At 31.0% G+C, this 14,796-nt stretch overlaps 1 protein-coding gene across 4 annotated transcripts in view; it reads left to right on the top strand.

Annotated features, from left to right (window-relative positions):
* Positions 1-14,796, top strand: part of Task6 (TWIK-related acid-sensitive K[+] channel 6) — a 94,570-nt gene that overhangs the window by 72,834 nt on the left and 6,940 nt on the right. For 2 of the 4 annotated variants that reach the window (XM_083038619.1, XM_083038618.1), the window contains 5 exons: positions 10,569-10,699; positions 11,200-11,557; positions 12,959-13,114; positions 13,754-13,929; positions 14,279-14,608. In XM_083038619.1, coding sequence (XP_082894745.1) covers positions 11,431-11,557; positions 12,959-13,114; positions 13,754-13,929; positions 14,279-14,608 — 789 coding nt within the window. In that variant the 5' untranslated portion in view covers positions 10,569-10,699; positions 11,200-11,430. Of the gene's footprint in view, positions 1-10,568; positions 10,700-11,184; positions 11,558-12,958; positions 13,115-13,753; positions 13,930-14,278; positions 14,609-14,796 lie in introns of all 4 variants that reach the window. The other 2 variants (XM_083038620.1, XM_083038621.1) reach the window with 2 other exon arrangements.

Here is a 14,796-nt window from a genome sequence, read left to right as displayed (position 1 = left end):
GATACTTGAGCAGAAAGAAATGACGCTCGTTTGTTTCTTTAAGAAAGAAACATTCCCTTTAAATTAAAGCTACTAAGTATTAAATTTCAGTTTCACAATCAGTTATTCTTTTATACAAAACAATAAGATAATGAAAATATAATGTAATATAAAAATGTAATAAAAAAGGAGCATGTTTTTTATTCAAAATTTATATAATATTTTTAAATAAGAGTTGTAACACCTATAAATATTTGTTATTATTTTATTGCTTAGTATTTATTTATAATAAAGTTTAGTATTTATTTATTTAAAATTTTTATATTTTAATTATGTCTTTATTATAAAAACATCAATGATTAAAATTAATGATATACATACAATATGTATATTATTTTATACAATCTTTTTTAGAAAGACTTCTGATATATTTTTATAAATATCTTATAATTTCTCCAATTTTTTTTACTGTATCTAAATGACATAGGTCGAGTTAATTATGCGAGTTATTTCAATTCCGAATCTGTCATAACGCGCATATCTCTGAGAAATACATATGTATCTCTTCAAATTCAGAGGAGGACAACTATGCGAACTACAATGGAAACTGCAACTGCAGTGTTGTGAGGGAGCAACAAGTCTTCCCATTAATAAGTAGCTGCACCGTTTCACCACAAACATGTAGTGAATTTAGTCATGTCGACAGTTAAAATAGTGGTCAGCAACATAATAGGACGAAGGATATGTCAAAGAAAAGAGTACTGAAATCAGAGTGGATATATGAGTGAACGTGACAAAAATTCCGAGATTCGAAATACTACAAACTGTAGATAACGGATAAATAAATGGGCAAGAAAAATATATTCTGATTTCTTTAAATTTACACACTACATCTGCAAATTTCGTGCAGTAAAATTCATAACTCATATACACTCGTCAACAAAATTAACGCATATGTATTTTAAGTCAAAATTTCGCATAATTTCAAATAAGCATAACTCCGCTAAAAATGATCGGATTTGAAAAATTTTTTTTTCACTGTCAAGCTTGAAGTCTCTACTTCAACAACCATTCGTCAGATTTTTAATTTATCCTCCCTCCCCGTACGCCACTGCTTCAAAAGTAAGGACGTGTTTTGTCTCTAAAAAATTGCGTACTTTGACGCACTCCACGGAGTGGAATAAATTTTTTTCGCAAATCTTATCATAACTATCGTAAAATGTGGACTTTTTACTACAAATTTAAAAAAAAAGCAAAGTTCGTACGATTTTTTTTCGCGTTAATTTTGTTGACGAGTGTACATATAAGCAAATTAGTTTTTGATTTATAATATTGATGGACTGTACTCTAATTCCTCTTTTGCTAATGTTATTTTATCTGCGTATCTACCTAAGAATGTTTTATTATTTCGGAAAGACTTTGGATATCATTTTATAAGAATAATTTTGTGATTTAATTGAAAATTATACTTTGCAAAATATAAGTAGTTTTTATACATTGTGTATATATACAATATATAAATTTTACCAATGCTTTCTTTCCTTCTCTTTCTCTCTGTTCGTAAATTTGCGCTTTATGTATAAATGTGTGAGCGAGATAGAAAAAAGACAGAGACCACGTTCGAGCTATTAGGCTAACGAATATTATGGTCGCGAAATTGTTCTTTTCTTTTGTGAATTAATGGACTGTCTCGCGAAAAACGAGCATTGGGTGGTGCTAGGCTTTCAGTGCACTTTTTTAGGGACTATTTTCGAACGCATTCCGAGTAATTAAATTCTCGTTTTTAGGCACGATCACAGGAAGCAATTTATATTTTTATCATTAAAAGAAAAATTTATAATAAAAAGATATTTGAATAAAATTATTATTAAAATTATTATTTTTAGACTACCAATTATTATTAACCAAGAAAAAGATGACAATACCTAGAACATTAATTAATTTGATAATAATTAAAATGAATAAATGTAAAGTGCTCATATTTGCGTATGTATCTGAAATTGTGCGAAAAAATTACAGGGGTTTAGGGAGAATCCTTTTATATGTTTCTCTCGTTGCTCCAGATCTTTTCTAAAGACAGCCGTTTAAAAAAGACACTTGTACTAAATATATGATATAGTAATATCTTTCTAATGGTCTCATTGCGATTTATTTTCTTCTACTAATGAGATGACATTTTCTAAAGGATTTCACCATAAAAATACAGATTTATTATGTTCGAAAAAATAATACTACAATATTTTATTAAATTAATGTATTAATTTTTTTTAACAAAACAAAGATTTTATTCATTTTTCTTGTCTGATCATTTTTATTTTAAAGTAATTATTTGCAAAAAAATAAAATTTTAACTTTAAGAACTAAAGTTTCAATATGAATGTAGTTTAACAATTAACGCTTTTAATACACTTATTACAATTAATAAAAAAGTAATTCGTGGCAATCTTTTTTGTGTCGCTTAAATCTTTATTTTAACAGTTTTGTGCATTAATATTTTAGAATATTAACTGAAATAATTTCCAAGTCGTAATTAACGTACGCGCAATTACACATTATCCCTTTGTAGCAAGATAATTTGAAAACGATACTTTGGAACTCTGTTATTTAGGCACGTGTATTTATGATATATGTTCCTTTCAAAGATAGCGCGATGATCGGTTGGCGATAAATAAAAAACGACTTTTTTTATTTTCTCACGGCTGCTATCCATCACCGGCAAGGATGAACGTCAGTCGTGGAGGCGGTTGTAGGGAGTGAAGGGAAAAGGGAGAATGAACTCGAATGGTTAAGGGAATCCAAAATTTGTCAAGCGCACCCTGCAAATGATATCCCACGATAAATCTGTCTATCTCGCCATGTTTGTTCTTTGCTGTTCTCCAGTGGCCGTGCGTCCTTGGACAAACGTAGGGCAAGGGACGAGAAACAGTAGAGGAAGAAAAGAGGACAAGAAAGAGAGAGTGAGAGAAATATAGGGGGACAGTGTGGAGGATAAGGGGATGAAAGATGGATGAAAGCTCTTTTTTTCAATGTTCGCTCATTAATCATTCGACTGGTCTACCATTCGACCTACAAGGGACTAAAGTGCCTCCCACCGTTGTAGCAAACACGTATAAAGGGTTAGTAACCCTTTCTCCGAAATCATGCTCGCTTTTCCTATAGCGACGACAAAAAGACATACGTATAATTTGCGTGGGATGACGCATGGAATTTTCAAGCGTTTAAGCGACGCTGTGTACTTTTTGTACTCGGTCGTGCTGTTTACAAGGGTTACTTCAATCCTGTCTGCTTCTCTGTATCGATAATACCACATGTATTTGAAGAAGCCTAAGATTCTAAGAATATCTCTCGAGACAAAAGAGCGATATGTATAGAAGTTGATTGAAATTATAATGCTGTATCATAATTTTAAAAATATCACCTGACTTTATTGCATTGTTTAAAGTTGGTTTAATACAAGTTATAATAATAACTAGTCCATTTTCGTAAAATAATCTATTATTTAATAATATGATACATAATACAGAAAAATAATTCAATGAACTGTTGCGCGCGATAATCAATAACAGTAGTAGAAAGTAAGATTGATCCGACATTGTTTCCATTAAGAGAAAATATTGTCAAATTGAGAATTAAGGAGTTGTTTGTTACATATATACAATTAATAATTAAAAATTTCTAATATCTTTAATATTTAAACAAGAAAAATATAAATTTTGCAAATATGATTTTGCAACGAAATATTATTTAAATGTTGCAAGTTGAAAACCCATGACATTTAATTATCGAAGTCGCATATTTTCTCTTGAAATGATATAAGCTCTGAAAAGTTTTTAAATTGAAAAATACTAGTAAACATGTTGTAACAAAATGTATTCATTTATGTGATTCATTGAAACACGATACGTGAATTTGTACGGCACTTTAAAAGGTAGCGAGGTATGAAAAGAAAAAAAAGAGAAAAAAAGGTGGGCAGCTATATTGGGTTAGGTGAAATAAAAAAAAATATCGTCCCGATATCCAAGAGAGAAGGAAAAGATCCCTGATGTCTTTTAATGTAATTGAATTGAAAAGGAGTGCGCAAGCGGTTGTAGGTACTATTATGCCTAGAAAAGCGTCGGCCCGAGAAAAGCTTGAGAGGTAAAGACGAGAAAGAAGATTCATGGAAAAGCGTGAGTTTCATCTTTGCGACCTCGTTTCATTACGGAAGTTTCGCAAAAGTTTTGTAGCTGTCGAGGAACATGGCGCCGATGATATCGGCGGAATAGCCCGCGAAATTGCTCGCGGTGTAGGACCTATGGGAATGACTTTTGCATTCGTTATCATGAAACCTATGATGTATCTGCAAAACCGATGAAAATATTACAAATTTCTTTAAATCTTCATATTTCATGAAAAAGAGTATAAAAGAGTTACGTATATTAAATATTTTTAAAAATATATACATATACACGTGTACACGTATATATGTATGTAATTACACACATATGTATAAACTTTCTTGAATTTTTATTGTGAAGTTGCGAAATGTGAAGCTTCAAAAGATGCTTTCTTTGTGATTACTAGAAAATTATTATTGTTTAAAATTACGATTATATTCATGTTTATTGGGTTTGTATATAATTATCATTAAATTATGCGACTTTTAAGTTATCAGCTTAGAAATTTTTACTGCATAATTGTAATAATTTCTCAAAATAATTATTAATAATTAATGATTTAATGATAAAATTCATTGCTTTGTGAATATATGTATACAAAATTTTTTTCTTTACACAATTAACAGCAAAATATGTATAAGAGTTTTAATAGAATTTAATATCCGTATTGTATTATATTTATTTCGACGATAATATGTGTAGGGATTTTGATTAATTGTACATATACTGTATATTAGGTTTCATTGATCGATGTATTCGAATAATGAAGGCCAAGGGGCACGAAATCTCTATTTGTAACATCTGCAAAAGTTACTAAAAACCAGATGTTGCGCTCGCGAAAATTAAAAGCGAATTCTATTTCTGCGCGATCGATTGCTGCAACTCATCGCAATTTCGATATTACATTGGGAACTTCTTGAAATTCAAGAAATTGTACAGAGTTGCACGTACGAAGATTGCGCACACTGCAATTTTACCAAATAATATCGCACACATATCGTTGCATATTATATTGCATATCAGATTGATTGTTTCAATTTTTACAGTGCGTTACAAGATACAAATTGCATTATAAATCTCTACATCGAGAGAAATATACGAATCTTGTTTTAAATTATAGCTTGTATTTCGAAGTCCTTGAGAGTCTTAAGACTTTTGCAAATTATTGGATTTTAGGATAGGACAATCATACTAAATGCTGAAAATTTTTTGTACTTTTGTAAATGTATTTTTATCATTTAAACTAAATTTTTATGAAATACGCAATGTGAGGCATTCTATTCTGCATTATAATCTATCCGAGATATGTTATAAGTAATTTCTTATTTTAGAAAATTGATTATCGGCTAAACATTTTTATATTTGCAAAGAATATACCACCTATTTATTTATTTTTTTTTTGTTAATAATCATGATTTTTTAAATTCTATGGAGTATACATATTATATGTGTTTTATATTATATATACGCGTAATAACAAATATAAAAATTACGTAAATTTCAGTTCTATTCTACATTATGACAAGAATATTGTTATAAGTAAACATAAAGTCTTCAACATAAACCTGTTGTGTACTTTGCGTTAAGTTCGATTTATAAAACGATAGGTCGCGAGAATATACCATCAAAGGCAACTCCAACCTTGACTAACACAGCACTCGTGGGAAATATGACCACACGTGAACTTTACGATTTCATATGAAGATAAATGTGTCGCAATCACGTGGCACAAACATGTCCAAAGATTTCGCGATACTCATAGCACCAAGATGATTTTCGTCCCAAGTCCTTACTATGTAACATAAAATATGGTTGACCCTTATAATCCGCTGTATCTCGATCGAGTCCATAATTATTTACAGAGCACATGCTACCAATATATCCGCGTTTATTGATCTTTAATGAATTTCTACGATTTATTCGCGAAAATACATCAGATTTAATATCTATAAATCTATCAATAAAATGCATTATTTTCACAGATTTTGTCAATACATCAAATGTACAAAGTTTATAATATCATTACATTAAAAAAAATAAAAATTATAAAAAATGCAAAGAGAGGTAAAATATCTAGTTTTTTTTTAGTTATGATTTTAATCTCTCTAAATATTTTATTATTATTGTATCTTTTTTATATTTGAATAATTTTTAACAAATATAATATTAATTTACAAAAAATAATTCAATTTGTTCAATAATAAACTACGTACAGCTCAATTTTAAAATCCATATTAAAATCATTTCTTTCTATAGAAACAGAACTCTCCCTCTGATTGTAAAATAAAACATTTCGCAATTTTTATATTAAACAAATACAATTACATGAAATCGTAACAAAGTTTTGAAAGACTTATTCCGGTTAATATGCTTTTGGGAAAATTCTTTATTTCTGAAGAAAGCGTGAAATCGTGTAAACGATTGCTACATCGTTCTTTACACAACGCCATCTCGCTAATTCAGTAGAGCAAATAAGCCACTATTGCAACAACCCTTTAGGATCGAGCACACAATAATCGGTATTCATATCGTGGACAGTATGGCGCTAACTGGTGTTATTAAACTCGTGACCTATTCAAAGGTATAACAATGAAGATCCGATATCATGAGACAATGAATGGATAGCGCAGAATTGCAACATGTCTTCCTTCAAAGCTTACAGTCCTTGACCTTTTCGATTGAACTGACAATCTGTGGATACAAAATATATTCTTGTTGTGGAAAGCACGTTTATCTTTCTCCTACATCTAAATATCTAAATAGTAAAACTTGTGCGAGCATAAAATTATTAATTATCTTTGTACTCTTTAAAACATCTATCATAATATCTCACATCTCTCAGGGAGAGGATCTCATATTCTACTAAGAAGTTCATTATCATTTATTTTTTATTAAAGCTATTGACTTAAATTATTTCTTATTTTTTCTTATTTTTTATTTCTTTCTATTCTTTCTATCAATACATAAATGAATAAGGAAAATATAGCAAGCAGAGTTTATTATATTATATATTATTATAGAATTTTTAATGTTAGGACAGTTTATGTATTATAATTTTTAAATACATTTAAAAATATTTAACTTAGTCTCCCCATTTGACAGCAACAAAAACGGAATATTTCAACCTCCGAATTCCGTAAATGCCGATTTAGTCACCCTCTTCAGAACGTCAGATTTGTGCGTTTATCGATCATTACCAGCGCTAATACTGCGTATCGGAAGCATCACTTTTAAATGTATTCAACAGATTCTCCCTCTCGTGAAAGAAATCGCCGCGATTCTAATCGCGATCGTTACCTTGATTTACGAAGGGATTTCTGCGGCTTCTCTTTCACGGGTTAAGTGCACGAAGATGGTTTCCTCCTTCTCTTTCTTTTTCTTTTCTCGTTTCTCAATATCGGCCGCATCACGAATGAGAATTTCGGAAGCAATTTATCATAAATTCAATAAAACACAGGCATATCCAATCTAACGCCAATCTAACCGGCTATCGCGCAAACCTTAATTTAAACGAGAAGGAAAAAGATGGAGAGAGAGAGAGAGAGAGAGAGAGAGAGAGAGAGAGAGAGAGAGAGAGAGAGAGAGAGGGGATTTGAGAGGATTTGATTTGACTCGACGTTGCTAGACTCGTTGCTTTCGGAATTGCCAGAGCTTATCTGGAATTGGCTGGATGATGAGGAATCTCGAATTTCCCTGCCAGATACTGTCTTGCAAAGTTTCCTTTTCGCTTTCTTTCCTTATTCATCTCTCTTTCTGTTTCCTTCCCTCTTTTTCCATTTTCCTCAGCTTCTTACATTTTGTTATTACGAAATATTTATATATATAAATATGAATTTGTTTAATGATTGATATTTATTAAACTTATTTTAAGAGCTTATGTATAATTATTATACGAGTTTAGAATAATTGACCAAAACTAGCTTGAAAATGATTTATTAACAATTCACGACGTTTCGACCATGTGGTTGTGATCCTTTTCGAGTGAATATACTGAAATTTTATATATATATGGTTAGATTAAATTATTTATACAAAATCATGAACAAATCCATAAGAAGAAAAGCAGTAACTCACAAATAGACGTTGATTAAATTGTATCTCACAATGTCACATTTATGTACGTTAAAATGGTAGAAATCACAAAGTTAAAAAGCTTAAAAGAAGCAAGCAACATGTCATGACGAACGATCGTCAATTTCTGTTAAAGTATCAGATAAGAATAGCTAAACGACCTTTATTATTTTGTCATAAATATTATTTAAACTCTCTGTGTCCTTTTGTGAGTTGATATAATTATTATGTCTCTTTGAATCTAAATTTAAATTAAAATTATGATCTTAATTATATTAAGCTGTAAGTTATACATAGTCTCTTTTTTTAGATGATTACAGATATTATATATACAAATTTAAAAATTTTATGAGTGCAATTAATAGACACTAAATGCGGAATGTTATATTTTCACCGTAATAAATTATAAATTAAAATTATGTGTATAATATATAAAAAGATATATTATTCTTTTTTAAAAAATATTGATTAAAGAGAAAAGAGAAATATATTTTAATTATAAAAGTTTAATTATAAATTACAACATTTTTAAGACAAGAAATTGCACTGCTAACTGGCATTTTGTTGAATTGGCAAATTCCACCAAAGGAAGTTAATTTACAATGAAATTAGATGCACGATTGCAAATTATACTTACAAAATAAACTACGTACTATTTTTATGCGTGATTATCGAGAAAATGCGAACGCATATCTATACATATAAAGCTACATCTGAATACAATGAAAATATATACGCATTTATATGCACGCATATGCATGCACACGTATATATTTGATATATTCTGCATATTTAATGCGTAACGAAATCGCTTAGCTTTGTTTTCCCTTTTTGGGAAACATATGCGTATGCTGAATTTCCATAAAATATAGGCTAAAAGAAAGGTCTTCTAAAAATTTAGGATGTAGGTGATATTGAAGCAATGATTAAACGTTATGTGTGATTTCGGTAAGTTTAATTTCAAATACTACAAATACATATCTTTTTCGTCGATTGTGTTTCCAATTTTATAAATAAATGCATGGTGCATTGATATTTCAGTTCACCGATTGTAATCTGTGATGGAAACGTTACTTTTCGTATCCACGGTTTAAATTATTTTGCTTACATATGTGTTCATTTAATTTTCGATACTACGACGGTACGAAAAATGCATTTAATATGAGAATTAATCATTTACAATTAACATTAAATATTTTCCAATAATATGCATTATTATTAGTATTTTCGCAGCATAAGAATATTACCTGCTATTCATTAATCCTAACATGGATTTAACACTTTCGCTCCCTTGAACATAACTAAAGGGAATTAGGAAGTCAATGAATAATATAACATTTAATTAGGATCGATTAACTAATTTCGCCAAAAGCTAGATTGAAACTCTTAGAAATTTGCAAAATCTATAAATCTACTTTAACAACTGCATTTATTTGTTTGATTACATTAATTTTTTTATTTTGTTAATCTTTTTTTTTACTTTTTCCGCTATTCTTTGTTTTATTATATTTACATTAATTAATAATTTTGGATAATAGTAATTTTCCTCTACGCACTCAATAAGGCAAAGTATTTAAAAAAAAAAAAAAAAAAACGATATGAGAAGATTTTGTCTTTGTGTTAAACTATAGAAAATTAAAATTATAATCAGAAAAAGAAGATGTGATCTTTTAATCAACCTTCTCAAACTATAGTTTGATAATGTTTTATCTGTGAATGAAACTTATTCCATTTGATATTTCGAACCATAATTACAAATGCAAATGATCGTGACTAATTGTACCCAGGATACGCGAAACTACGAAGTATAATGTGCACGTCAACTGACAAGTGTAACACGACAGTCGACATGGAACGCTATATCCGTTCATGTTCACACAAATTCTCGTTGTCAGATGTAATAAGCTGCGAAAATGATAATGGATACATTGTATAATATATATTAATCATATATTTATGCGTAGAGCTATTATATACTCATATATAGGTACGATAGAATTTTATCTTAGATAGCAATAATTGTAACAATTTTCCTCACAAATTTCTTTTATGTTAAACATAACAATTTAAAAATGACGCATAATAAAATGACACATAATAAATTTCGTTTTCGAGTATTCTCATCGCTTTTGTAAAACAATTTATTAACATAATTTGTATTGTTGAATCGTGTATATACTGCTTCGATTTTCCGATAGGAAAATATAATATATTTGGAATATTTGAAATGAAAAAACGATATCAGATACTCTCCGGACAAAATAAATGTTATCTGCCATTGTTTCCCGAATGTATTATAGGAAGTAATTTTCTCGCGAAATGTGTGCTTCATCATTCATCAAAATTTCATCTTTTTGTTAGTCGGCTTTGAAAACGTGGGGTGCTAAGCTGAGGAATGGAGGGAACGTGGCAGTGGGAGCAGCGAAAGCACTGCCATATCATTCTGCTCAACTCTTCGTCGTACCTAAAAGAAAACCCGGAACAGACTGCAGGTGAGCCCCCTTTTAAATCAGCACATTTTTTTGCTCAGTTAATCCTTATCGTGAAAATAGCTTAGTCTCGCTTCATCGACGAGGAAAAAAGGGGGGACCTTAAAACGGGTCATCTCGCTTAGTTGCTGGAACGATTATATCTTTTCGGTCGTACATCTTAATTTCAAGCTAGCAGAAAGATTCCGAAAATGAGGAGGAGATAAGATGAAATCGATTTCAATCTTCGTAGGCTTTCTTAAACGACCCATATCTTTAAAAATAACGCAACGTATTGCTGCAGCGCGGCGGGGACTCGTAAATTTCATTCGTATCATTGGCTCTCTTTCGGATATCATAAAATCGATTCAATACTCCAATTACTATCTCGGTTGCTTCTTATTTTATCAGAGAAAGATTTATTTTTAATTCGATTTATTAATAAATTGCTATATATTACAATGCTTTTACATATCTTTTTATGTTTTAAACTTTAGTCAGATATATAGGCATGAAAGTTTCAGATGAACGGAAGCGACTGCATGAATGCTACTGCAAGGAAGGAGATATCCTGAAGATAAGAAATCGTGTACCAGGTCTGTAGCATAGAGGTAAGGTATAAAAGGGCCCCCGTCAAGAGTCACTGAGCGGAAGAGGGGGTTCGTCATGGACCCGATGACGCAAATCGTACCTCATTGAGCGATGCAAGTAATTAGGGCCGGGGCCCTGCTAGTGAGCATGTGGCTCACTAGAGAATGAAGAAGCAAAACGTCCGGACTTTATCATTAATCGTCTTCACGCTTACCTATCTCCTCGTCGGTGCTGCAATCTTCGACGTACTCGAGTCTGAGACGGAGAAATTACGCAAGGAAGCATTAGATGGTAAATCATTGTTTTGCTCGTATTGTATTTTACAAACATCTCGGAACGTGTTGCATATTATTGTATGTTTAACATGATTTTAAAATTGAATTTACACCGCTGAATCGTCGCTTATCACCGATATAAACGATTCAGCTTAAATAATAATTACAAATAATAAGTTATGTTTATTGCAAAATTAATTTTGTCGTTTTAATAATAATATTTAATGTTGAAGAAAATAATAATGCCAAAAATAATGCATTATAATTAGTTTACAATTAATTTTTCAGAAAAAGATTTTATATAAATTCTTGATTTTTGATTTATGTTTCTGTTTTTTTAAATTTATTATATGTATATTATATAATTTCTCATACAATCTCTCTTTTAATCTTGTTTTGACAAAATTTCACTGATTGTGAATGAATAGACTAAAGAAAATAAAAATCCAGATGTCTGAAAACTTTTAAAAAACGTCAGAAAGATTATAATATCCCTTAGGCCTGTTTCTACCAACGTCGGTTAACTTTAATCTCCGGTTTAACTATATCTTTGTCTCATTTTAAGAATGTATCTGAAAAGAGACAAAGATATAGTTTAACCTGGGGTTAAATCATATCTTTGTCTCTTTTTAAGAACGTATCTGAAAAAAGACAAAGATATAGTTTAACCGTAGATTAAAGTTAACCGACGTTGGTAGAAACAGGCCTTAGACATTTTTAGAATATTTCTAGCTATTTTGTATTATCTGGGATAAAAGTTTTTTTTGTTGTTATTCGTGTAGACTATTTAGTTACATAGTAAAAAAAACTATACATATATAAGCGACATTAAATAACACTATGAAATATGTGTACTTGTATGTGAGCAGATTAGTATTTATACGAGCTATATATGTTATGTGGAGAGGCACTCAATAAGAAAGTCATCGTGCACTATCGTTGAAGAGGAACGATCTCCTTACACAATGTAACGACTATATATTGTCTCGTTGATAAATAAACCTCTCCCGCAAGTCTTATAAATCTTAAAGGGAGCCGAGTGGAGTGGTGATTCTTGAGTCTTACATCTGTCTTTTTTTTCTTTTCTTTTTTCTTTTTTTTTTTTTACAAAGACAAGTCTTAGTCTCTGTTCGAGAGAAAGCGTACCTGACGTACAATTTCATTAAAGATATCAAATTTTCGTCATCTCGATGTGGGGATCCTTCGTCAGATATGAAGGCATGCTCTGAAACTCTGAACAGTTCAAAAGTCATTAATCATCTTTTATTTAGCTTTAGAGATTCATTCATCTCTGCTTCCAATTGGAAACACCGATAACATACAACAGCATGCAAGCGTCTTAGTGCTTTTAGAGTCTTCCGTTGAATTGCAAGATAAATCAATCTAATCGTTGCACTTTTATTCTGTGTAATTGCAGCCGTTGAAAAAATGGTCATACGAAAATATAATATAAGCGAGGCCGACTTCAAGATCATGGAAACAGTGGTGCTGAAGACGGAACCTCACAAAGCTGGCCAACAGTGGAAGTTCGCTGGCGCATTTTATTACGCTACAACGGTCCTCACCACGATAGGTACATATCGCCAAGTTATTGTTGCTCTGAATATCGTCAGCTACTCAAACTAAATTTACTACCACTGCTGTATATTCAACCATTGCTGAATTACTTCCCATTGCCATCAAAATCTATTTAATAACGCGTTAACGGACGCTCGAATGTGAGTTTGTAAAAAGCAATTTGATATTGTAATATGTTTCAAATCTTTTTAATTTTTGAAACTCTTTAAACAACTATCTATTTTTTATACATGAAAAATTTTTTCAAATACATGAAGTATTTTATACATCGAAATAATTTTAGATTTTATGAGCTTTTGGTACTTTAATTTTGCGATTTTTTTTTGTTGACTGTGATTTTGAAACCGAAAGTAGTAATAAACCGATAATCGATTGTTCAAGCAACATAAATGGGTTGTCAAAAATATTCACTAGTCATATAATGTGATGTTGAGCCACAGTATTTTACTTTTAATCGGTTTAATCGTCACAGAGAGAATATGTTTACATATGTTTATATTATGTATACATTTTGAAATTTTACATGAAATATTGGATTACACTCTCGATCCGAAATATCATTCTCTTTCATTGTTCCCCCAAAAACAAAGATAATAAAAATTCATTTCGCATTTTTATGTTTTACATTTTTCAGGTTACGGACATTCGACGCCGAATACTATATACGGCAAACTGTTCACAATGTGCTATGCAATTATTGGTATCCCATTAGGACTCGTAATGTTCCAGAGCATAGGAGAACGCTTGAATAAGTTCTCATCTGTCGTGATACGGAGTGTAAAGCAGCTTCTAAACTGTAAGGACGACCAGGTAACAATAGCTTAGTCGAACCATATTCATCGTCAGACATTTCACATGCAATTTAAACGGAATCCGTGAAACTAGGAGTGCACACATTCTATCTTAAGCCGAATGTATGAGACATGTGATTAAAATTGTTGACAACTTCCGAATTAACTTTACACGAATTACAATTTAATTAAACGTGTATGAAAAATATGTGTTTAAAATAATAATGAATAATAATGAATGGCCGTTTACAAAACAACAAATAGCGATTTGATTTTTTTTTAAATATGATATTTAATTAATATGATAATTTTAAAAATATATTTTTTTTAATATGGCATTATTTTTTTAATCTATAGTGTTATTGCAGGCCTCGGAGATAAATCTCATCTGCGTGGTAACGACATTGTCCTGCTTGACCATCGCTGGCGGTGCCGCCGCGTTCTCCAGATACGAGGGATGGTCCTACTTCGATTCTATTTACTATTGCTTTATTACTCTGACGACAATCGGTTTCGGCGATATGGTCGCGCTGCAAAAGGACAACGCGCTCAACACGAAGCCCGAGTACGTCATGTTCGCTCTAATATTTATTCTCTTCGGTTTGGCGATCGTGGCGGCTTCGCTTAATTTGCTGGTTTTGAGATTCGTGACCATGAATACGGAGGATGAGAGACGAGACGAGGCCGAAGCGTTACAGGTATACAACTCATTTTTATCAGATATATTGGAGTCCATTTTTCCCACATATTTAATGCTGAATAAATAAACGTTCGAGTATATTTAATGGGTATTTTTTATCAGATCTATAAATCGTATTATTAGGTAGCGTTCCTTCAAACTGTGGACGCTACTTTACGTAGTGTATTGATGAATTCTCTGCATTGT

Source organism: Prenolepis imparis, unplaced genomic scaffold (genome assembly GCF_030444845.1).
Source record: "Prenolepis imparis isolate NDT839.2.m4 unplaced genomic scaffold, iyPreImpa1.0 SCAF_5, whole genome shotgun sequence".
Classification (NCBI taxonomy): domain Eukaryota; kingdom Metazoa; phylum Arthropoda; class Insecta; order Hymenoptera; family Formicidae; genus Prenolepis; species Prenolepis imparis.
The sequence above is the reverse complement of the archived record's forward strand: the minus strand, read 5'-3'. Positions and strand labels throughout refer to the sequence as shown.